The following is a 26,485-nucleotide window of genomic DNA, read 5'->3' as shown; positions in this document are numbered from 1 at the left end:
TGACTTTTTACTTAGTGGCTCAAGTCTTGCAACAAGCAATGAAGACACTTTATGGCTCTTTTTTGCTTAGTCTGAGATCATACAGCATCACTGCAGCCCCAATTTATTGTCGCAATCAAGTAACAAGCCACCTATACCCAACTAGAGAAGACATACACCCCACCTCTTGATGTGACGTCATCACGTTCACTATGTAACAACACTTTATGGGATGAGATACTATTCCAGCCATCTTTGGAAAATACAATCTCTTATTGAATACAAGGCAATTGACTGTCTTAGTGTAGACACCAAAGATATTAGGAATGTTGTCTTACGTCTCTATAGTCATAAATTATTAGTCTTCCACATGTACCATCTTCCAACTAATTCCAATAACAATAAATTTTGTTACTAATCACTCTTTCAACCTTGTCACCTTGCTGCAAGCTTTGAAGGAAAAAAACTGATAGCCTTAAGATTTTTATTTTCTTGCATGAGCACTGATGAAGGAAGAGAACTCATCTCTCTTTAAAACAATGGTTCTTATGATGGCCATTTGGGATTAATCAGAAAAAACAAAAAGAAAGAAAACTCACTAACTTTTTATATCATGCAAAAAACACGGAGGAAGGATGCCTGGGTGGCTCAGTTGGTTGGACGACTGCCTTCGGCTCAGGTCATGATCCTGGAGTCCCGGGATCGAGTCCCGCATCGGACTCCCAGCTCCATGGGGAGTCTGCTTCTCTCTCTTACCTTCTCCTCATTCATGCTCTCTCTCACTGTCTCTCTCTCAAGTAAATAAATAAAAAATCTTTTAAAAAAAAAACATGGAGGAAATAAATGTATACTGAGTTACATATGTCTGCTAGATTGTGCTAAGCAATATACCTAGATATATATCTACATCTACATCTCTAAGTATATCCATACTTATATCTATAGTCAATCAGTCTTTCAGTACTCAGTGACATTCAGTAGTTTCCCAAAGTCATACCTAATTTGTAGCAGAGTTCAACTTTTGAAATCAGTATTCAGGGACTTCAAAGCTTGTGCCCTATCCATATCATTTATGCTAAAATATTAAAGTACATGCTTTTTCTTGATGTTATGGTCATTTGTATATATCCTCAAAATTACCTTTCCTTGACAACATACATTTTCTTAAGTTCTTCTACACTAATCTCTTCAACCACTGAATAAGTGTGTCACTTTCATAAGTGAATATAATGATATCATCGAATTCGTCACCTGTTCCATATTGGTTTTCTCATCATCTGAAAATCCTAGAAAACTCAACATACAGTTTTAAAGGTGAAAATCTTTTCATTTATACATAAACTTACTCAGCCATAGCTCAGAAATCCCATCCTAACTTGATAAAAGGAGTACTTAAACACAAGAGACTTTTACTGTTTTCCCCTTGCATAAAATTTGTCACCAGATAAGTAATTTTTTAATTCAAATCCTTCCAAATAATGTTGCCTTGCTTAAATATCCAAAAACTACACAAATTAGCTTCTTACTGAAGAAAGAAATCTGAAAATGTGTATCTGCTAATAAGTTTTTATAAGCTATAGAATCAAATCTCCAAAATTTTTATCATTTTTTTTTACAAAACATTGGAAATGCCATCTCAATAATATCGTAATAAATCATATGATTTCAGAGGGATGAATTATTATTATTACCTCCCTGAGACAACACAAAAAGTACTTCCATGCTCCACCATGCCTACTTTATACCTGTGTTTTAACAATCATGAAGGAGGGGTGTTTAAATTTTTAGTCTATTACCTCAGGCATTGTGCCATGCCATATTTGGGTCTGTGATGTGGTGTCTGACAGAGAACTGTAACTGCAAACTGACAACTGTATTAGGAATAGCTAATTTAGTTGTGCACAATAGGGTTTGTTCGTTTTTTTTAATGGCAGTTAACTGTGAGTACCCCCCACAGCCTCCCAGCCAAAGTTTTGAGGTGAGTGAGAATTAGCTACTCTTCCTAACCTTCCTAACTATAATGAAATAAATTTCAGACCAAATTCTGCCACACATACAGACATTTATTAAGCAAACATTTCTGAGGTGGCTGGGTAGCTGTCATTTAAGCCTCCAACTCTTGATTTCCACTCAGGTCATGATCTCAGGGTCATGGGATTCAGTCCCACTCTGAACTCCAAGCTCAGCTCGGAGTTTGCTTAGGATTCTCTCTCTCCCTCCCCCCCCCTTCCCCCTGCTTACATCCCCGTGCACACATGCTCTCTCTCCATCTCTCTCTCTCTCAAATAAAATATTTAACAAACAAACAAGCATTTCTTAGCAAGGAGGCAGGAGGAGATGACACAACCTCATCTGTAAACTTAGTGAAATCCCAGCAGTTCATCCCCTTGGGAACTCCAACCATCACAATGCACAAAAGCTCCCCGGAAGCAGCAGCCCCAGAAGGGGAGGCACCTGGTTACTGTACTGTTATAGTTGGGTAACCAGAAGTTCTAATCCACAGGTGTACACAAGACCGTTAAGGGATTCAATGATACACTCTGTTTTTATGGATCAAACCCACTGTGCTTAGGAGGCTTGTTCTGTAGGGATCAAATACTGACTGAGTTCCAGCTAGCTGAAGTGAATATGGTGGCCCCTGGAGTGGTAAGGTCTTGTCGATAAAGTGCTAACTCAAACACCTCCAGTCTGTGCATTCTTTATTAGGAAACTTACTGCCCCCGTAATTGAAGCTTGCACTAAAGTGCACATTCATACTGTTCAATAGTCTATGCTATAGTGTTTTAAAGCAACAATGTTAAACTGTAAGAACCATAACACTTGTTGCTCAAAATCATATTTACCCAGTTAGCAAATCTTGACTGAACACCTACTACGTGTCAGGCATCCTGCATTAGATACCAGGTTCATAAAGTGAAATAAGATATGGTCCTTACCCTTGAAAAGCTTACAAATCATGGGAAAACATAAGCAAAGTAATAACTATAATATGAAGTGATAAATGCTGGGTGAAAGGCTCACACAGGCTGCCAAGATCCAAAGGACAACTTTATCAGACTCTTAAGAGCTTCTCTGCTTTAGCTTTCTAGAAGAGATGGTTCTTGAGCTAGTGTTAGAAAATCAGTAGGTGTTAACTTAGATGTATTAATGAAGAAAAGCATTTTAGACAAAAGCAGCAGAGCAGTTCTGAAGTCACAGAGATTTGACACCTCACAATCGAGTCTAAAAACAAGAAGTAGCTCAGAATGGCTGGGGAGGGGGGTTGAAGAGGGGGGCTGGGGGAGGGACAAGGAGAGGGGGTGTGGAGAGGGAGATGAGCTTAGGGAGACCAGATTATTTAGGTTTTATGTGTTAACGTGAGGAGTTTGAACTTCTCTAAAAGGTATGGGATACCATGGAAGGACTTAAGTAATGGAAGTACATTTTAGAAAGATCATTCTAATAGCAATGTGTAGGATGAGTTAAAGTGGGATTGGGGAGGAGGCAGAGTTGATGTGGGTGTAATACACATGAAAGGTGGTAAGGCATTAAGAAGTGAAAGCGACGGATTCAAAAGTAAGAAACCACAGGACTTGAGACACAGTGGATATACGGAGTGTGAGAAAAATCTAGACTATCGAGAGTCTTGGAAATTTCATGGAATAGTGCCACACAGTAAATACTGTTGACCCTTGAGCAATATGGATTTGATCTGTGCAGGTCCACCTACACTCGGAATTTTTTTTATAAATACAGTACTGAAAATGATTTTAATAACATTTTCTTTTCTTTAGCTTACTTTATTTCGAGAATGCTGTATATAATGTAACATAAAAATATGTGTTAGTTGACTATATATGTCATTGGTGAGGGTTCTGGTCAACAATGAGCTATTAGTACTTAAGTTCTGGGGGAGTCAAAAGTTATAGCAGATTTTCAACTGTACAGGGGATCAGTGACCTTACCTCCACGTTGCTTAATGGTCAACCATCTACATGACTGGCTAAATGAAATCAAGACCAAATGAACAGAAGCTGCACTATGATGCACTTATATATGAAGACATTAAAAAAATGTGTTTTCCTAAGAAGTTTATATAACCATAAAGTAAAAATGGAAGGCTATAACAGGACCTTTTCCTCATTATCAGATTCTAACACTTCCCTATCAACCCACTGAATTTTCTTTGCCCTTCTCATGCTCAGCTTGTTATTTTGGTTCAGTTCCTTCTTTAAGCACTTTAACTGCAGAAGTTTGCCCTTGCTGACCAACCTAGTAGGGACTATATTTTATCACAGTACATATTTTGTTTATTCAAGCATTATAAACCAATCTCACATATATATATGCATGTTAAATAATATGCAATAAGCACAGCCTATTAAACACAGTTCTCTCCTGAAGTAATTCACAAGAAATTTGACTGGAAATCCAAAGTAATTAATAAAATGTGTTTCATAGCATCAAAATTATGTGTTATTTTAAGTGACTCTATGTGCCTCTACAGTCACTGGTTCATTAAATAAATATGGTCATATACTATAAAATTTAAAAGAGGAACATACACTTTTATCTATATTATGCTCTAGTTGTTCCATCATTCAAATATATATTCTTTCCTAATTAAAATATAGCTTAAAATTCCTAAATAGTATCTTTTGTTTTCTAATAGAGTTTGAGTTGCCCTAAAAATTCTGTAAAACATTATTTATAAGAATAAAGACATTAAAATTAATATGTAGAATTCAATAGACAGTAGAACTATTGGGAAAACAACTATACCACAAAGACCTCTTGAAGATCTAGAGAATGATAAAATATACTTAACCATAAAATTCATGTAACATCACTTCAACATATAATTTCATATTTAATATTTTAATGTTAATCAAGAGATATTTTAGACTCCTAAAGACAGTTAAGCATAGAATTTCAAATGTCAGTTATTGTGCTGTGGGTGTTTGAAAATGTAACTACGTAATTAAATGCCCCTCTATTAAACTGGGTACTAAATAATAGATTTTATTACACCAAAATCAAAGAATGCAGACAATAAAGCAAATGCAGAATGATTTATTGTGCCACCAATTAAAATTTAACAAAATACACAAATAGCATATTGAATATGTATTTTCTAACTCTACACTGAAATAAAGTATAAAATAATGAGAAATTAACTATTCCTAAGCTCCTAAGTAGAGAAACTTTTTGCAAACACATATGAATATTTATATTAAGAAGGTGGAGGCTTATTTAAAAGTATGCTGTGACATTAACATGTTAAATCGCAGAAGAATCTTCCCTTTTTTCACAATATGACAGTCTATACATTTTCTGATTATATTCACAAAAAAATATGCTTAACAACATAAGACTGGAAAGGACGATTATAATACTTCTAACCATTAAATAATATCTATTGAGAAGAAAATATGTTAGTTGCTTAGTATAACAAAAAGAGATGTTTAGAATAATAAACATTCATTTTAGGACAAAACATCTTTTTATATTTTGTTAAGAATTACTAAACTATCCCTGAGTCCATACATGGGATAATGCATTTTTGAGATCTTTATTTAAAAATCTAAGAAAATATTTTCCCTCCCATTTTGTATTGTTTCTAGCTAACGGTAATTCTGTGTAGGTAATAAGGATTCCAGTTAAAAATAGAACAAAAGAACAAACAGAGCTGATCACTTGAATAATTACATTGTGCTCTACTGGACAAACAACAGCACATAATTTAGAAGAATCCACAAGACAAGTCAGTATTTAAATAAGCATTTGAAGGTAAGCCTCCATCATTCTAAATATTTATGCTACCCAAAACATCTATACCATGTGGAAAATTTCTCTTACATATCCTTTAATTCTTTTAACGTTTTCAAATGTTTCAAACAAGCTGAGCTATTTAAAGTCTTAGAGGCTTTGGACCCAATTCCAGTTCATCAAATTGAGAATGGTGGCTATCATATTTTGGGGAATGGGTAGCCAAAAAACAATGGACGAGTAACTTGGTTACTATATAGAAGCTCTCATATAGTTTGATACAGATGTAACTTTCCTATGAAACCTAATTTAACAAAGACCTTTATGGAGGGGAGGGGGGTGGGGGGTTGGGTGAGCCTGGTGGTGGGTATTATGCAGGGCACGTATTGCATGGAGCACTGGGTGTGGTGCATAAACAATGAATTTTGGAACACACACACACACACACAAATAAAATAAAATAAAATTTTTTAAAAATGACCTTTAAAACATATCCAAGATAAGTAATGAATGAGCAAGATAGAGCTTTTCATGCTTAGAGTCAGGCAAACACTCAGACATGCACATGACCAGACATACACCTCCCCTCAGCTCTTTTTCTGATTCCTCCTACCAGACTCAACCTGTTTGAGAAAAACAAAAAACAAAAGAAGTCCTAGAAAATTTATATTCCAATGTTTGACCACATTTTACATTCAATTCACCTCACCTTTAGAAGGCTCAGTGCTGAAGACACCCTCATTCTAAAAAAAACTAAATCCCCCAAGGAGTACATACAATATTAACAAAATCTTCATCATGTACTATTCCGATACTTAGACCTTCATAGTAATCTTCAAATTCACCATAAGTCACTTCATCAGATTTGCTGCAGGCATCTTTTAATGTTTCTAGAAAAGATAATTTGATTTCTTCCTCTGTGGAATGGCCTGTAAGATAGTACCGACTGTGAAACAATCTCCTTAAAACACTAGTAAAATGACTGATGACGATAAAGAAATACTTAATCACCTTATGAAATCTTTTCAACAATTTCAAATCTTATGTCACACTACCCTCCAATTTATTTAAACAGTTTCTTGCATGAATCAGAATTTAATGGTGATGACTTCAATACACATTCAAGGCAACTTTTAAGCCTCTGATCAGATGTGTCCTATAGGTACAAACAAAGTAAGAGTCGCTACTGTAGATATTCTTTTATATCTTAATGTTTTAGAGGACTCAGTTTTATTCTCATTAGAAATGAGGAAAGAAGATAACAAGTAAATAATTTCAAAGATTTATAGGCTGTTAACACAGTAACCCAATGTGTGAAAAACATCCCTATATTCAGGCATTAGTTATTTTATGAATCACTTACTCATAACTGCAGCTAGAAAATATTATCACAAGTAAGATTCAAAGGCCTATGAAAATCTTTGCCGGAAGAATTTTCACTAGATTAAATCACTCTATTTTAATCTCTGACATTAAGTAGGCTATTTCCACTACATCATACTAAATATGATTAATTTCATTCTATAGGAAGATGCTACTGAGAATCAAAAATGTAAAAAAAATTATAAGGCTTCAATTTGTTATGTAAAGAGAGAACATAACTGCTAAGTAAAATAAGTCAGTCAGAGAGACAAATACCATATGATTTCATTCATACGTGGAATTTAAGAAATAAAACAGATGATCATAGGGGAAGGGAATGAAAAATGAAATAAAAGAAAAAACAGACAGGGAGGCAAACCGTAAGAGACTTAGCTATAGGGAACAAACTGGGGGCTGTAGAGGGGGCTGGGGGGGGGGGTAACTGGGTGGTGGGCATTAAGGAGGGAATGTGTTGTAAAGAGCACTGGGTGTTGTATGCAACTGATGAGTCACTAAACTCTATCCTGAAACTAACAATACACTGTATGTTAACTAACTTGAATTCACATAAATAAATAAATAAAATCTAAAAGAAAGAAAATTACTCATTTGAACATGCTATATCCATTAAGATTCCTAACGCTGAGTATTACTGAGATGACTGAGACGTTATAGTCTCCACCCAAGGATTGTGACTGAAAAGTACTTCTAAAAAGAATATTCCACTGAGTTTAATTGGGGAGAAGCAGGTCAATTTTAGCAAATCAGGGGAATATATTAAACCTGGAGGTTTTATATCTCTAGAATCACCCTTTCACACCCATTTAAATTCAATTAAAATACTGTAAAAGTTCTTAAAACACACACACACACACACGGACACCTGGGTGGCTCAGTTGGTTAAGGGTCTGCCTTCAGCTCGGTCAGGATCTCCCAGCGTCATGCTCCTTACTCGGCAAGGACCCTGCTTCTCCCTCTCCCTCTGCTGCTCCCCCTGCTTGTGCACTAGCTCTCTTTCTCTGTCTGACAAATAAATAAATAAAATCTTTAAAACAAAACAAAAAACCAAAGAGGCAACATAAAATATATGATTCAGTCTTTTAATTCATTTGATTTTTTAAAAAATTCAGAAAGAGAACAATAAGCTATTTAATTAAGTAGCTTGGGTTATTTTGTGGTCAGTGAAAACAAAGGAGCAATCCAAGGTGCTCCCTACTCACATGGATTTATATCTATTCCCAGGATCCTAGCATGGAGGAGGAAAAAAAAAAAAAACATTCTTTAAGCTTTTAATAAAAGAAATTAAAAGATGAAAGGAAGCTACAAAATATGGTCAGATGATAATCAAAGAAAATAGAGACCCATATACAAAGGCAAAAAAAATGTCAGAGAAATCTAAATGACCCTCTAAATCACTCTGAAGCCATGTTACATTTTAAAATTACAAACTTAAATTGGGAAAACCACCTTAATTGTCTAATGAAGTGGGAAAAATTAGGATAAGAGTTGGATCTTTTTCAAAAAGCAGAAGTTCTCTAATGGACAGATAATAATTCATTGTTAAGGGCCTTTCAAATTAAAAAAATGCTTTAGATGTTTGCTGTCTTTTAAAAATATGTGCAAAATAGAGAAAATGATTATTTTATTTTTAAAAAAGGTTGAATGAACAAGGACTGCATAATTATGCTCTGCAGAAATGGTAATATAAAACAATAGAGTGAATTTGTGATTGAGTGTTTGTCAAGGGTTAAAATTAACCAAGATCTAATATATATAAAAATATATACCTGTTGGCAAAAGAGATTTCCTCCTCTGTCTATCACCCATACTTTTGAACAAATGAGTTTTAATATTATTTCTTAATGAAAACATTTTTTATTTAAATTTTTGTTTCAAATACTCAAGATTTTTATACCTCCTCTGCATCACCATCCAACTACTTACCTTTTATCATTTTTAACTAACCTTTCTTTCTGTCTACTTGGACACCATGAAGTATTTTATTTTATTTTTTTTTTAAGATTTTATTAATTTATTTGTCAGAGACAGAGAGAGGAAGAGAGCACAAGCAGGGGGAGCAGCAGGCAGAGGGAGAAGAAGGCTCCTGACTGAGCAGGGAGCCTGACATGGGACTCCATCCCAGGACCAAGGGATCATGACCTGAGCTGAAGGCAGATGCTTAACCAACTAAACCACCCAGGTGTCCCACCATGAAGTATTTTAATAAACAGTGATAATATCTTTACAGAGAAATACATTTGGGACATTTCATTTCTATAAAAGCTGAAAATAATCTTTTTCTAACAGATTATTTAAGTAAAAAGAAAGTATTTTCTAGAGTAAAAATGTGCTACAAAAGTTTTAATTTGAAATTAATTATAAATTGTTAATAATCTAGGGGCACCTGAGTGGCTTAGTCAGTTGAACGTCCAACTCTAGATTTGGCTCTGGTATGATCCTGGGGTCATGAGATGGAGTCCCGTGCTGGACTCCAAATTCGGTGGGAAGTCTGCTTCTCTCCTTCTCACTCTGTCCCTCCCTTTGCTCACTCTCTCTCTCTTTATCAAATAGATAAATATTTTTTAATTGTAAATAATTTATATTCCAAAGACAGCATGTGACTAGATTATAATTTGTATTGATAGGTAATATTTTTAAACTTCAAACTTTAAAAAACTTCAATGGGTGTTTGTTCTTCTTTTTAAGACTGCTTGTACCTACTAGCTTATTTTCCTTAATGTGAATGCAAAGATGAGATATGGAATTTGGGGTTTGGGTTTTTTTTTTTTTTTTTTTTGAGGTGTTGGAATTTCTTAAACAAATGAAGGCTTATCCAACAAGAACAAAACCCTCACCAACAATTCAATTACATCTAACAAAACTCAAGCTGCTTTAGCAACTTAATTAAGATTGTTAGAAGGGAGAAAACAAAGAAAAACAATGTAGGATGTTGAAATCATCTAATTTTGAAATAAAACTATCTTGGGGACGCCTGGGTGGCTCAGTTGGTTAAGCAGCTGCCTTCGGCTCAGGTCATGATCCCAGCGTCCTGGGATCGAGTCCCACATCGGGCTCCTTGCTCTGCAGGGAGCCTGCTTCTCCCTCTGACTCTGCCTTCCACTTTGTCTGCCTGTACTCGCTCTCGCTCGCTCTCTCTCTGACAAATAAATAAAATCTTTAAAAAAAAAAAAAAGAAAGAAAAAAAGAAAACTATCTTGTTCTTATATTTAGCAAGCTAATTAAGGAAGAAGAGCAGGGAATGACATAAGTTTAAAGAAAAAGATATGCTAAATCCAGGGGCACCTGCGTGGCTCAGTGGGTCAAGCCCTGGCCTTAGGCTCAGGTCATGATCCCAGGGTCCTGGGATCAAGCCCCACATCGGATTCTCTGCTCAGTGGGGAGCCTGCTTCCCTTCATCTCTCTCTGCCTGGCTTCTCTGCCTACTTGTGATCTCTGTCTATCAAATAAATAAATAAAAATCTTTAAAAAAAAAAAAAAGATATGCTAAATCCAATTCAATAATGCTAGAAATTTTCTTAGGGGCAACTGCAGTTCATTTAAAGTCATTGATAAGCAAATTAAACTATTCTGACCTTGGGCTATCAGAAATCAGGAAGCCAGTGATAGTTAGCTTTAATCTTTATAACAAATTGTTGTCTTTTTCACTTCATAATTTTAAGTAATAAATAAACCATTCACAAGGGTTAATGGTGATAAAAGTAATTACAGGGTAACTTCTTTTAATAATAAAAATATTTTAAAAATCTGGAATAGTATTCTATAGTATTTAACAGTATATGATCAAAATCATAAATTAGAAAGATAAAATATAAATTAAATATAAATTACAAAGATTAAATATAAATTACAAATGGTCAAAAAATACAAAAATATGTTTAACCTTCCAAATAACCAGGGAAATGCAAGTAAAAATTTTTTTAGTCTATCAGATTGGCAAAATTCTGTGGTGTTGGGAGGACAGTCAGGGAAATGAATTCTCCAACTAACAGCAATATAATCTGGTATAGCCATCTTATAATGCAATTTTAAGTATCAGTTAAAATTTGAAATGTAGATATTCTAGGTATTGAAATTACCACCCCATAAGAAACAGCAGAAAATGAGCCTGATGAGTCACAAATAAACATATTCGTTGCTTCATTATTCAGAAATTTAAAGTCTTCCAGTAGGAGCCTAACTAGGTAAATTGTAGTGTATTGATTTTTAAAAAGAATAATATGCAGCAGATAATAATAAGGTGGCTCAATATGGATTAATATGGCAAGAGCTCCAAAACATTTTTGAGTGTAAAAAGTAAACTACATATTTAGTGTATTTAGTGTACCTGTCATGCTAAAAAAAAAAAAATTCAAGAAGTATTTGATATTTATAGCACCTATAAAGCTATGAAAATTCATAGAGTAAGGACATATAAGAAATGTATATATATTAAATGATAATGTTACCTCTATAGAGGAACGTGTGATGAAAAGAGGAGAGTCACTGTGGCCAAATACTTTCTTTTTGTTTTGGGGTTTTTTTTTTTAAAGATTTTATTTATTTATTTGACAGACAGAGATCACAAGTAGGCAGAAAGGCAGGCAGAGAGAGAGGAAGGGAAGCAGGCTCCCTGCTGAGCAGAGAGCCCGATGCGGGACTAGATCTGAGGACCCTGGGATCATGACCTGAGCTGAAGGCAGAGGCTTTAACCCACTGAGCCACCCAGGTGCCCCCAAATACTTTCTTTATACTAAGAATGTATTAATAAATCAACTATATAAAAATTAAAGTCAGAAAAAATACAGTAGGTAATGAATCTCTAAAATTATAGATCTTCCCTGACTCACAATAAAGTTTTATCTGATAAACCCATTGTAAACTGAAACTGTCTTAAGCTGAAAATGCTTTTAATTCATCTAACCTAAAATACCATAGTTTTTTTTTTTAAGATTTTATTTATTTATTTGATATAGAGAGATCACAAATAGACAGAGAGGCAGGCAGAGAGAGAGGAAGGGAAGCAAGCTCCCTGCTGAGCAGAGAGCCCGACGTGGGACTCGATCCCAGGACCCTGAGATCATGACCTGAGCCGAAGGCAGCAGCTTAACCCACTGAGCCACCCAGGTGCCCCCTAAAATACCATAGTTTAGCCCAGCCCACCTTAGTTGTGCCCAAAACACTTACAATTAGCCTACACTTGGGCAAAATTACCTAAGGCAAAGCCCATTTTATAATATAGTATTGAGTATCTCTTGTAATTCATTGAATACTATGTATATATATGTATATATACTGTGTATATATATGTACACATACATATATATATAAAATATAGTATTGAATATCTCATGTAATTTATTGAATACTGTACTGAAAGTGAAAAACAGAATAGCCGTATGGGTACAGAATGATTACATAAGTGTATAGGTTGTTACTCTCCCGGTCACATGGCTGGCTGGGAGCTTGCTACCACTGCCCAGCTTCACAAGAGAGTATCAAACTGTGAATGCCAGCCAGGGTGAAGTTCAAAAAGCAAAACCTGAAGTGCAGTTTCTACTAAATGTACATTGTTTTAGTACTATTGTAAAATCAGAAAATTGTTAAGTCAAGCCATCCTAAATTTCCTGTATGTATCTGAGATATTTTCTAGATCCTCAAATTCTGATACACATATGTATGCCTGTTACATATATATCACCATTCCCAGAGAAAGACATTCACTTTCTGCCTTGAATCTTCAAGTATATGAGGATACAGTAAAACTAACCCAGAGAACTTGCACATGTAATTATCTATCCTCTGAATCCATTCTGTCCTAACGCAAATTCCGCATGATCTCCTCAGTAAGAAATAAAAATTCAATCTCAGTTCATAAACATAAAAAAAAGCATAAACAATAGACCTCAGAATATTTAAATGAAGAAGGTCAAATGGCTCTTATGTTTCTGGTTTAAAAAATAAGTGTTTATTTCCTCCCTTAATGGCCTCAAGTCTACACTGTAAGTTAATATAATTTAAGATTTTACTTTTATTAACATTTTAGAAATCTAATGCATTTTGACTCATAATAATTACCTGAAATTACTTGAGGATGCTTCTTTGCACAGTAACATTTTCGTATGTTTGTAATAGGCACAGAGCCAGTTTTGTTGAAATCCAATTTCATGAAGGCCTATATAAGGAAAAAATGTTATTTTTTTCTATGAAATCATTAGACGTGAGAACCCAATTCTCTATTCTGTAGGTTATCCTTAAGCTCTAAAAAGCCAGTTGAAAAGTACTAAACTGCTATAAGAAGGAAGTATTATGAATACAGGAAGATACAGGAGCAAGATAGGTAAACTGCACTCTCTGCCACTCTGACCTTGAGATAGCTAATCTCTGTTGCCCTAGCTTTTCTCCTCTTATACTGAAGAGCTGGGTAAAAGACCTTCCTGGTAACTTCCACCTCTAGGATTTATAAAAAACTGATAAATGGCCAAGACAAATTGCCAGGACCATTTTGATTCAAAAAGTGAATGTGCAAATATTCATCACTAAATTCAATAAGGAAGTACCATATTTTTTAAATGGCTTATGTTACTCTATTTCCTGAAATTTAGGACCACTTTTTGATACGCCAGTTGTTTTACCACTCTGCTAATTCAATGCAATTTTTAGTACTGTAAAATAAAAAAATATTTTACGGGCAAGAGGAATGGGTGTATAGAACACTCAACCAACCCAAAGCAACAGCCCACATTTGCAAAAGAGTCAAAACTACAATCAGGTTTGCTTATTCACAATAATGTGTTCACAGAAATATGGTACCTAATGGGCTGAATTTCCACCCCCCCCTCCATTATACATCGAAGCCCTAACTCCTCCTCTGCTCTAGTGCCTCAGAATACAATTGTTATTGTGGAGATAAGGCCTTTAAAGAGGTAATTTAAGTGAAAATAGATATGCTAGGGTGGACTGTAATCCAATATGGCCAGTGTCCTTACAAGAGGAGATTAGGACACAGACCACAGACTGAAGGATGACCATGTGAGCATAGAGGGAAAAGACAGCCAATCACAAGCGGAAGAGAAACCCCAGAACATACCAAACCTGCTAACATCTTGATCTTGGACTTCAAGCCTCCAGAACTGTGAGACAATACATTTCTGTTATTTAAATCACCCAGTCTAGTATTTGTTATGGCAGCCCTGGTGAACTAATACAGTACTTTATAACTCTACTTTTATCCTCTTTTCCTAGTATCAAGATTTATGAAAGAGATAACCCTCTAGCTTCTACTCCTGATACATCTGTCATCTGGATATGTAAAGTACAAATAAGAGCAAATTTATAAATTATTATGTGATGAATTCATTTAACATAAAGTTTTTATTGTGTCTTTTGGCCAGTAAAGATTTTGATATTTTCTATTTGAGATTTATACCTCATGTAATTGTTTATACTCTTCTATACACAAAAGCTTTGTTTCAATATTAGATACAGACACACAGGTACATATTCGAAAGAGAAAGAAACTACATTGCTCGAAAGTATGCTCTAAAAATGGCCAGCAGAACCTGAGTAAGATGTAGTTTCCTATAAAAATCAGGGCCTCCTGGGGTGCCTGGATGGCTCAGTTGGTTAAGCCTCGATTCTTGATTTGGGCTCAGGTCATGATCTCAGGGCTGCGGATCAAGCCTGTATTGGGCTCCACGCTGGGGGTAGAGCCTGCTTGAGATTCTCTCTCCTTCTCCCTCTGCCCCTTCCCTCACTCACACATGCCCAAGCATGCTTCTCTCTCGCCCTCTAAAATAAATAAGTGAATCTTAAAAAGAAAAGAAAAGAAAAGAAAAGAAAAGAAAAGAAAAAAAATCAGGGCTCCTGTTTTTAATTCCAATTTAGTAGTCATTTTAACCTTCATTTGAACAGCTAGCTAACATGCATATTATAAAAACCAGAGAAACATCCCTTAATCATACTCCTAAGATAACATGTATTGAGCCTTGACACTAGAACAGCCACAATGCTAAGAATTTTACAAGTTTAACTGTCTTTATACCAACTCTATGAGACAAGAAACTAAGGCCCAGATACATTTAATAATAGATAATCATATAACTAGTCAATTTTGGAGCCAGAAATTTAAAGAACTAGTAATGTGTGAAACAAAATTTGATTTCAGATTTTATTTTCCTTTTAAAATCTGTTCCCTGGGGCGCCTGGGTGGCTCAGTGATTTAAGCCTCTGCCTTCGGCTCGGGTCATGATCTCAGGGTCCTGGGATCGAGCCCCACATCGGGTCCTCTGCTCAGTGGGGAGCCTGCTTCCCCCTCTCTCTCTGCCTGCCTCTCTGCTTACTTGTGATCTCTCTCTGTCTATCAAATAAATAAATAAATATTTTTTTAAAAGAATTAAAAACTAAAAATAAAATCTGTTCCTAAAACAAGGGGAAGTCTCCATAGTTCAGGGGTTAGAGCACTGGTCTTGTAAAGTCTGTTCCTAAAACATATGCATAAATTATTTTGCTTCATGCTGGTAGATTTGTATATGTATGTGTTTGCCTATATTTTACTAATTCCAAAATATATTACAGGTGAAGGGATTTAAAACATGTTCAATAGTAATCAATAAAGTTGTAAAATAATGAACCCAACACTCTACTAAAAGTAACTATTTCAGGGGTGCTTGCATGGCTCAGTCAGTTAAGCATCTGCCTTCTGCTCAGGTCATGATCCTGGAGTCCTGTGATGGAGTCCCGGACCAGGTTCCCGGCTCAGCAGGAAATCTGCTTCTCCCTCTGCCCGCCCCCCCACCCCCCGCCCCCTACTTGTGTACCCCTACCCATGTGCATGCCCTCCCTCTCAAATAAATTACAAAAATTAAAAAAAAAAAAAAACTTTAAAAAGTAACTATTTCAAAGATTATTTAACAAAATTACCTTTCGAACAAACGATTTCCTGTATTCATTCATTTCACCAATAACGGCGCGTTTGAATTCTCCATAATCAACCTTGCCACTGTCATTGCCATTCAGAATTTGCCATGCAGACTCAAAATCCTAGACATAGTCAAGGAGACCACCGTTTCACCTTTTAGTTATATATGACCACAACAAAACTCATCTTAATACTATTATGTTACTACTTTTGTAGCTCCAGGCAAAGAAGCAGATTTAACAAGACAATTCCAAAAAGTTACATATAAACCCAAACAAAGGCACTAAGAAAACCACTTAAAGGAACTCTGTGGTGGACAGTTCTGTAAAATTCAGGGTCTTTTAGGAGAGTCAGTGTCACAAATTCTTATTTTGATTTTGATTCCTTTCAATACAAAAATGCTCACCACTTACTTGAATTTGAACTTTTAATTATTTTTAATGTATTATACATGTGACAATTAAAAATTCACATCAGGTTCTACAGTGCTTCCAATTGGCATTAGGGCCACTAGTGGTATTTCTGCTAGTCGTCATGTTTCAAAGTGCAAAAGATCTAAATGGCTCCAATATTATCCCGCAATTCACACTGAAAGGTGTTATTTTGAATAAATCCTTATGCCAGTTTGTTGATTTTACCATTGCCACTTACTTCTTTGCAAATGCACAATTTAATAGAATGTTCTAGTCACAGAGTTCCTAATAGCAACAACAACAAAATACAGATGGGGTTTTCTTAAACTCAGGTAAATAAATGTATTTTCAAAGTTTCAGTCAAGTTGTTTGCTTTAAACAAGATTGTAAATAAGATACCTAGCAAGGTGACTAACAAACAATGGGACTCAAAAAAGTTCTACTTCCTCCTCCTTTTTTCAATTAAAATTCTAATAAGAAAAACTCAATCTTAAGATGCCCTGCTTCCCCCTATTTTCAATAACCCCTAATTTGTGTCATAATGCCTAGCACATGACTAACTTTAAGTGTCTGTAAAATGCGCTCTTAAATTTAAAAATGAGCTTGACCTTTAAAATCTTACATAATACAGATAAAAGATGAATTTGCACGCCCAACTCATGGAATACTAGAATTAAAAGATACTGCTTGAAGCTTAAAAGAAATAATTTTCAAAAATGGAATAATTTACCGAAACGGGCAACAAATTTATGTAAGTCTTTCTAAGATATGGTACAGACTGGAAAATGATAATTCAGTTGAAAAAAACTGAGCTTAAATTTATTGGTAGTATCTCTAAAAAATTAAGCTACTTAGGGTGCATATCAATTTTTTAAATTTCAAATCAAAGAGAATGACCATGCCTTCCCCAAACTACTTCCACAATTAGACCCAGATTGGTGATTCTTGAGTCCTTATTTCTGCTTATCATTTCATGGGCAGTCTCTAGTGATATATCGGGGGCAAAAGCAGGGAATATTATTTTTAAAATGGGTAAAAGGGAAGCTTACTCGTATTCTCATAATATATGTTCTCCCTATGTTTGAAGTCTTACATAATTAGTTTAGTTTCTATTTCTGACTCCAGGGTCAAAAATTTAGCTAATCAACGAACAAAAGAAGTACTGGTTGATGCAGAAAGAATAAAAGACTGACCTAGATTATCTGGGCACTAGCTCTAACTCAGTTATTAATTACCTGTGTGACTGTGGATAAAGACACCAAGGCTTTTAATTTTCTATTGCTGTCTTTACTATATTATTATTATTATTATTATTATTATTAAGAGGAAGAAATGAAGTTAGAGGATCTCTAATATGTATCACTAAGGGGGCCACAAGGTTAAACTTGGTAAAAAACACAAAGGACAGGCATGTGACAACAATGATAAACAACATCACACTGGCACAGAATTTTAATTGAAAAGGCCTATTCCCATGTAATTTTTTCATCTGAGGTTCAAAGTAAATCTGACCACAGGTATTATCTGTAGATTGCCCAGGCAAAACCTGTCAATCAGAAAAGTTTAAAAAGACCTATGCAAGATCACACAGCTGAAGTAGTAAGTCCAGAACTTGAATCTATATCTCTTAAGTTCAATTCCCAGTGTCCCTTCCACAAATAAACTACATCTTGTGACAAGACTATTTGAAGCAAGAGAGAACAATGCAAGAGAAACTCTGATCTGAAACCCTCGAGGTAGATGTGTTTCAAATTTACTTTTAGAATGAAATCCAAACTTCTTAGCATAGCATGCAAGGCTTTAAGATAATGGACACCACCAGGCTTATTTCTCTCCATTCTTCTCTTTTCCTTCCTTCCATATGTCTGCCCATGTAAAGTATGCTGTTTCTTCAGCACTTGCCATATGCAAGTTTCCATTGGAGGTGCTAGACACAGCAGGAAACCAGAAGTACCTTTGTCCCCATCCTGATGGATATAACACTCTACTTGCCAGAAGAGCCAGAAAATACTTGCGAAGTGGTATGAAGAAAATAATATGACAAATGGTACAGAGAGGACCAAGGATCAGATAGGCACTGCTTTAGACAGAAGAGTCAGTATAGAGCTCCCCATAGAGAAAGCCTAAATGATGGAAAATCCAGCCCTGCAAAGGTCTAGTGGAAGATTGCTCACTGTACAGGGAACAGGATGTATAAAGGCTCTGGTTGCTTGTTGGGGAGCAGGGGGTTGGTTTTGTCCTTTTGCAATTCTTAGAACAGGCTACACACCCCCTCCTCCTCTTCACACCTTTGCATGTGCTCCCCTTTGTGTGAAATATTCGTTGTCGGACTCACGTTCTTCCTCCCCTCTTGCCTGTTTAACTCCTCCTCATCCTTCAGAACTCAGGTCAGTTATGCCCTTCTCCAGAAATCCTATGATCTCTCTTCTTCCCTCTAACCTGGCCTGGAATTAATCCCATGTGTTCTGTAAGCATTCTCTATTTAATACATATAGTCTTTCATAATCCTTCATCTTTCTTTTCTTCTGATTATGAAGACCGTAAGAGTCTAGAGTATGCACTCTCAGAGCTTAGAACAATGCCTACTTATTAGGTTCTATTAAATATATGAAGGAAGAATGAATAGTGAGATTAAAATTAACAAGACTTGTCACCTGATGACTAACACTGATTATGAAGCATAAAGAAAGAGACACATGGGGGCACCTGGGTGGCTCAGTCAGTTAAGCATCCAGCTCTTGATTTGGGCTCAGGTCACGATCTCAGGGGTTCAGCATCCTGTGCGGAATCTGCATGAGATTCTCTCCCTCCGCCCGTTCCCCCAACTCATTAAATAAATAAATAAATAGATTTTTTTTTTTTTAAAGACACACCTGAACTACTAAAATCCTATTAGAAGAGTAAATAATACCATTTAAGAATACTATGTCATTCATCACAGTACCTACATTTTCAGACACTTCTAAGCGAAATACTTGGAGAGTTTGCTTAAAATCTGCCTTATCTAAAAGTCCAGTTCCTTCTTTGTCCAATTGTTGAAGATGTTTTGCCAATCCAGTCAAAATACGAACACCTCTTTTGTGTAGCTGTTCTTTTAGAGCATCTGTTTAGGAAGAAGAGAAATGGAAACCAGTTTTTTCTATACACAAATGTATTGGTTCTCTGGTAGGAAAATTAGTGGTATAAGGGATGTAAATATGCAACTAGATGGTATGTAGGACTGACAAAAGACCTTGAAAAATAGAATGCTTTTAGTCAAGTGTTACATACAAAATCGCATGTAAATATAATAGAACTATAGCACCACCGTGTGGTGAAAGTGTTACATAGAAAAATAAGGGATCACTTCATCAGCATGAAAATAATCTACATGTTACAAATAAAATCTTAGTTTTTATTTTCCAGACTTCTTTTTCATCTAATGACCTCACATCTTTAATCTCTTTCCTATTTGCTATAATTATAAAATTGATGCCAGACAAGTCACTCAAAAATAACGAGTTCAAAATTTCTAAAATATCTGAAATCTTCAAATTGTAGCTTACATATTGAACAGCATCAAAGCTTTGCAGTGCTATCTTATACTTACACACTTAAAGCAGCCCTTTTTTTTTTGTAATTTTTAGTTATATGCTCAAGCTTCTAGCATTCTCTTTGAAGGTCAGTAATTACACTTAACACAATTTATGCCATTTTTGCTTAAGAAAATATAGTTAACTCTACTAAAGCAGTTATTAAATATAATAAACAAATGTCAACAGTGGATTCAACAGTGACAAACACTGGGCTGACCATGAGAAAACGATTTACTAACAATGACATCAAGAATATTTTGGGAGAGTTCAGACCCCAATCCCAGACAACTTTTAAATCTGTTTCTAGCCTTTTTACTCTCATATCATTTTTATATAAAAAATCAGGATTTATCAAACTTTATAAATGATAGGTTGATTTCTATGATTGTTTGTTTAATGTATGCCTCCCTCTTGACCATGAGAGTCATCAAAGGAACTGTCTGTCTGAGCCTACTATCCTTTAGTGGTTACAAGACTGTACTCTAGAAACAAAAATCTGTAACACATTTTCATATCCAAAGCCTGTGTGTATATCATTTATCACCACAATAGCTCTGGAAAGTTAATAAAATAGGCTATCCCCATTATAAAGATGAAAAAGAAGTACGAGAGATTTGCACAATGTAATATGTCTATGAAACAGCAGAGTCCAAACATCACCCTGGCTCCCAGGCTAGCATTTTTCTCTTTTAAAAGAGGTTGCCATAAAAAAATTAAAAAAATTAAAAAATTAAAAAAAATAAAAGAGGTTGCCATAAATCACTTTGGGACATCACCTCATGCATAATCACTTAAATTTTATTCATTTCATGGAGAAAACGCATACTATCTAGTACTTTCTAAAATTCTTAAATTCATAAGTCATATAATACTAGTTAAACAAGATCACTAAAGTGGAAGACATCCTAAAACTATTTTCATTTTTTTTTCAAATCCAGTCGCTTTATAAAAGTATTTTTAAATGCGTAAATTCATAAAAAGAAGCAAATAAGAAATATAAATCAGTGGGGCACCTGCGTGGCTCAGTCGTTAGGAGTCTGCCTTAGGCTCATGTCATGATCCCAGAGTCCTGGGATGGAGCCCCAAGCCTGGCCTGGAAATCCCTGCTCGGCAGGAAGTCTGCTTCTCCCTCTCCCACTTCCCCCTGCTAGTGTTCCCTCTCTCACTGTGTCTCTGTCTGTCAAACAAATGAACTAAAACCTTAAAAAAAAAAAATAAAGAAAAGAAATATAAGTCGAGTGTCTTTGTTGTAAAACTAAGAAATGTCTGGAAAATACTGCTTTACTGCTTGCAAAGAAAATTATTGAAAATGAAAACTACTTGAGACAATAGTAATGATACATACCTTGAACAGCCTTTAAAATAAGCCTATCGTTAGCTTCTGGACTGGTTAAATTATCCTCAGGCTCCACAGAATCAGTTCTGTAATTGATATGTTCACAGTGATAAAAATGTATTCTTTTGCAATCTTGAGTATGGAAACTCTAAACTCTTCCCTATTGTGGACTCAAAAAAACTCTCAGAGTTGGAAGAGTGTTAGAGATTCCCCAAGTCCCAGCTTCGCTGCTATAATTCCCAGAAAATTTAAATATACTAAATCAAGAGCTAATATCTTTAAACCTTCCAAGAACTACCTATAAACATTACATTCATTTTGTAGCTATCTCAATGTTCTTTTAGAATGATTAAAACTATAAAATTTAAAAGCAGTTTTAACTTTGAAAGTACAAAATATAAAAATGTTATTTTAAAAAGACAGAAAAAAAAAACTGCATTCATTTGAGCACTACAGTAAATGACAAAGAAACAGACATCCTGGGTTGCCTGGGTGGCTCAGTGAGTTAAAGCCTCTGCCTTCGGCTCAGGTCAGGATCTCAGGGTCCTGGGATCGAGCCCAGCATTGGGTTCTCTGCTCAAGCGGGGAGCCTACTTCCCTCTCTCTCTGCCTGCCTCTCTGCCTACTTGTGATCTCTGTCTGTTAAATAAATAAATCTTTTTAAAAAAGAAAAAAGAAATAGACATCCTTTAGCCAATTTATAGGATGTGGCCTCTAATATAGAACACCAATTATTGTCATTTTGAAATGCATACAGCACCAAGAAACACTCAGCAAGAACAGCATATATACACATATATTCTGTGATTTTAAAAAATATATATTTTATTAATTATATGTGATTATATATGGTTACATTTTACTTACATAATTCATATATAAATATGAATATACATAAAATATATATTATTTTATGTAAGGCTGTTATTGCTGTGAATCAAAGCATTTGTAAATGAATTTGAATTTTTTTGAATCACAGAGTACATATATTATAAAATACATACAAATAATATATATTGCAACTGATAATGTTCATACATATTATATATAATAAAATATATATAAATTAAATGTGTTTTATAATATAGGTATTCATTTAAAAGCATTTTTGTGGGGGAACCTGGGTGGCTCAGTTGATAAAGCATCTAACTCAGATTCGGCACAGATCATGGCCTCAGGGTCCTGAGATCAAGCTCCACAACAGGCTTCAGACTGGTGGGTGAGGAACCTGCTTAAGATTCTCTCTCCCTCTTCCTTTGACCCTCTCTTCCTCACCCCTAGCTTGCTTTCTCTCTCTAAAAAATATAAATTAATAAAAATTTAAAAATAAAAGCACTTTTGATTTTTCATTATACATATCATCAATTAAGGAATACTATAATCATGTGAGACCCAAGATATTTTTTAGTGCAAAAAAAAAAAGGCATTACACTAAAATGTGGGAAATGTTACAATATTGTACTATAGCTTACTTTTTAAAATTGACTGCTTTGGTGGCATTTGGTAAAATAAAGGTTTTATAGCACAGACAAATTAATAACCTTTAACATAGATGGAACACTTTTGATCTTTATTTAACTATTCCTACACATAAGATGTATTTGAGTACACTATAGAACATGAACTAGACAAATATAGCTATGCTTTGTTTTTCAAAAACATAAAGCTTAACTAAAGTCAAAATGCTTTAGGATTGAATATCATCTTACAATAATAAAAAAGAGTGTTTTCACTTACTTTCAAAATGACAAATGTATATTTGACTTACTTGAGAGAATCCAAAGCTATCTGATCAATATTAGTGATCCGAAGTATAAATAATGTGTTCTCTTTTATGCTCTCTGGAAGACTGGAATGATCAGAACTCAAAAATGTCAAGTTTGCACCCTAAAGAAATTAACAGATGAATTCTTTAAACTAGAAAGTATATAAAGAGTAAAATACAACTAACACTAATTTTAAAAATTCGATTCGGATTATATTTGATATGGTATACTTTCATACTGATAAAAAAAAAGTATATTTAGAGAATATTTAGAAACCACACAGGCTTCAGCTAATAATATTGAAAAATAAAGGAAATAATTTCCCAATCAATCTCTCTATTAGAATGATCTTAGATTTAATAATTGATGTGAAAAAAATAAGAACCCCAATTTTTTATGAGTCAGAGGAAGATAGGACAAGTTATTTTAATTGAAATTATGACATCCCTGGGGCACCTGGGCGGCTCAGTCAGTTAAGCTTCTGCCTTCCTCTGGGATCATGATCCCAGGGTCCTGGGGTCGAGCCCTGCATGAGGCTCCCTGCTCAGTGGGGAGCCTGCTTCTCCTTCTCCCTCTGCCTGTTCATGCTCTCTCTTGCTCACTCTCTCTCTCAAATAAATAAAATCTTGGGGGGGGGGAAGAAAAGAAATCATGACACCTCTAAGTTCAGAAATAGAACTCCTGATTCACAGAAAGATGCAGAGCAAATCGAAGACCTAATAGATTCATCACCCTCTTACACCTGATCTTTTGACAACAACCATCACAGAAATGTAAAACTAACTATAAATGTAAAACTAACTAACTATAACCTAGTTGGAACAGCAAGGTTTTAGTGAACACATTCCTATCAAAAAATCCCTAATCCAAAGTTAGAAAGTTATTATTTTAATTTCTGAGCTGCTCAAATAAGTACGGTCAAATAGGGACAAACGTAAACTCTAAATAAGGGGCTGAATTACCTCTCTTGAAAATAAGGGAAGAGATTTCCTTCCTCTCCTTTTTTCCTGGAGCATTTACTTTAAAAAATTGTAATAACAGTACTCTCTCCATTCTTTAAAATGTGTGTCAATTCTCTTGAAATGACTACATTACGTGATTAAGGAGACTATGTGAGAGGTGTAGCAGGGTACTGCCTGGGAGCGTATGTACGTGTGCACCGCCGTGTGTTTTAGCTGCATCGAAGAGCTCTGAGTCGGTCCAAAGCAACAGGTGCACGCTTGGGAGTGAACCTGTGGGTGCAGTTTTACGCATGAGAGTCTGTGGGCTCACACGCATGTGTAGAGCAGTATTATGTTAATAGCTAGCACTAAAATTTCTTGCAGGGAGTATCGGAGAAACACCGTGGTGGGGCATACAGAAGTGAAAAGAGAAGTTCCAGAGTAACAGCTGGAAGGCCGACAAGTACTGCCCCCCACCTCCACCAAAAAGAAAAATAAGCCAAGTATTTCTGCATAAAGAAATGGAAGATTGTGGGAAAACCAAGAGATGGGAGGTGTCAGAAAATAGGAGAGGAGGACCTATACCACCGGAAATGTTTAAGGGACATATTTTTTAAAATAAGAATGTCTAATAATAAATTATAAGCTGCTTACTCTGCTGCAGTATAAACCTCCCTCTATATTCCCTTCAAAATGTCTGCCACACAAAGGCTCATATGTATGGTGTTGGAGGGCAGGGGTCCCTCCCTCCTTCTTCCCTATTTTTCTTCCTTCATCCTCCCATTCCATTCTCTATCCCTCCTCCCCTCACCCCTCCATCTCATTCTTTCTTGGAAATCATAAAAGGAAGCAGAGTTCTACACTGGGTTCAAGTAACATAGAACAGGTTAGTTAAGAATAAGTCATAAACTGAACTAAAATTTTCGAGCAGCAGTTCAGAGCTGGAGGTAACTTTGAAGTTGGGATGGACACTAAACATTCTGTGTACAGGTATGTGAAATGGGATTTGGAGCTGATTTTCTCTAGCTCTCAAGGGGCAGGCCGGAGCGACATCTGTCTGGTATACTTAATCCAAGTTTAAGATGTAAAGTTCTAACTCACCCCCACTCCTCATGTAGCCAGTCACAACATATCTTGGTTCTCCCTCCTGAAGAATTTATTTACTTTTTTTAAAGATGTTATTTATTATTTATTTGACAGACAGAGATCACAAGTAGGCAAAGAAGCAGGCAGAGAGAGAGGAAGGGAAGCAGGCTCCCTGCTGAGCAGAGAGCCTGATGTGGGGCTCAATTGCAAGACCCTGGGATCATGACCTGAGCTGAAGGCAAGGGCTCTAACCCACTGAGCCACGCAGGCAACCCCCTCCTGAAGACTTTAAAATTTTTTTCTAATTAGCTTCATAGCCACAGCCACTTGCCTAATTTAGGTTGCTATAACCTCCTTCCTAATTAATAGAATTCAATCCAATCTGGTTCTTTCTTTTAGTCCTCAACCCACTCCCCATCTTGTAACCAGAGAGATCCTTCTTTCTAAATCACAAACCTGATAATGTCAGCTTCCCTCAGTCCATCCACCTCTCATCTTTCAATAACTTCCCAATACGTTTTAGATGACTCTTTAATATAAGGCTACTCTTAATAAGCTCTGACTCGTCTCTTTTTTTTTTTTTTAAGATTTTATTTATTCATCAGAGAGAGAGAGAGAGAGATAGAGAGAGCACAGGCAGGGGGTGGGCAGAGGCAGAGGGAGAAGCAGGCTCCCTGCTGAGCAGGAAACCCCATATGGAACTCAATCCCAGGACTGTGGAATCATGACCTGAGCAGAAGGCAGACATTTAACCAACTGAGCCACCCAGGCGTCCAAACTCTGACTCATTTCTTGCCAACTCTGACCTTGAACTAAAGTTAGGCCAGACTGAACGACTTCCAAGTCTCCAACTAAGCCGAGCTCTTCCACGCTTCTGTTCTTTCAGTGAGCTATCTCCTCCCTCTGGAAGTCTTTTCCTATTCTCTTGCCTACCTATCCCAGCCTACGCCTACGCCTTTTCTAGATCAGTATTAGGTGGCACTGTCTCCAGGAAACTTTCTTCAACCCAACAAAACTGAGTCATTGCCCCCTTTGGTCTGGCCCTCCTATATATTTCCCATTGGACGGTAAGCTCCCTGCAAGAGGGAATTGATTTAACTTATTCACTGTTCTATCTCCAATGCTTGGCCTATGAGTAGATATTTGTTACATGGATGGTCACTGTGGATAGTGCTAAATTTTATTGATGAGATAATGTGAACATAATAATTTAAGAGCACTACATGAATTGTAATATTACCTATGATCAACCCCTTCGAGGGAATCCTTGTTTTACATCACAAGTCAGGAGTTGTGTGAGGTGTGGAAATCACAAGGCGGAGACACTAACTATCAGATATGTGACAGCTCCAGAGGCCAAGT

At 35.8% G+C, this 26,485-nt stretch overlaps 1 protein-coding gene across 4 annotated transcripts in view; it reads right to left on the bottom strand.

The window, feature by feature from the left end:
• Window positions 1-5,015: 5,015 nt before the first annotated feature.
• The window catches only part of CAPS2 (calcyphosine 2), a 49,624-nt gene continuing 28,154 nt past the window's right edge, over window positions 5,016-26,485 (bottom strand). For all 4 annotated transcript variants that reach the window (XM_059404692.1, XM_059404689.1, XM_059404690.1 and 1 more), the window contains 6 exons: window positions 23,099-23,217; window positions 21,340-21,416; window positions 19,368-19,522; window positions 16,009-16,128; window positions 13,165-13,261; window positions 5,016-6,656 (listed from right to left, as the gene is read on the bottom strand). In XM_059404692.1, coding sequence (XP_059260675.1) covers window positions 6,481-6,656; window positions 13,165-13,261; window positions 16,009-16,128; window positions 19,368-19,522; window positions 21,340-21,416; window positions 23,099-23,217 — 744 coding nt within the window. In that variant the 3' untranslated portion in view covers window positions 5,016-6,480. The remainder of the gene's footprint in view (window positions 6,657-13,164; window positions 13,262-16,008; window positions 16,129-19,367; window positions 19,523-21,339; window positions 21,417-23,098; window positions 23,218-26,485) is intronic.

The sequence above is a fragment of the Mustela nigripes genome, chromosome 6, assembly GCF_022355385.1.
Source record: "Mustela nigripes isolate SB6536 chromosome 6, MUSNIG.SB6536, whole genome shotgun sequence".
Lineage (NCBI taxonomy): Eukaryota > Metazoa > Chordata > Mammalia > Carnivora > Mustelidae > Mustela > Mustela nigripes.
The sequence above is the reverse complement of the archived record's forward strand: the minus strand, read 5'-3'. Positions and strand labels throughout refer to the sequence as shown.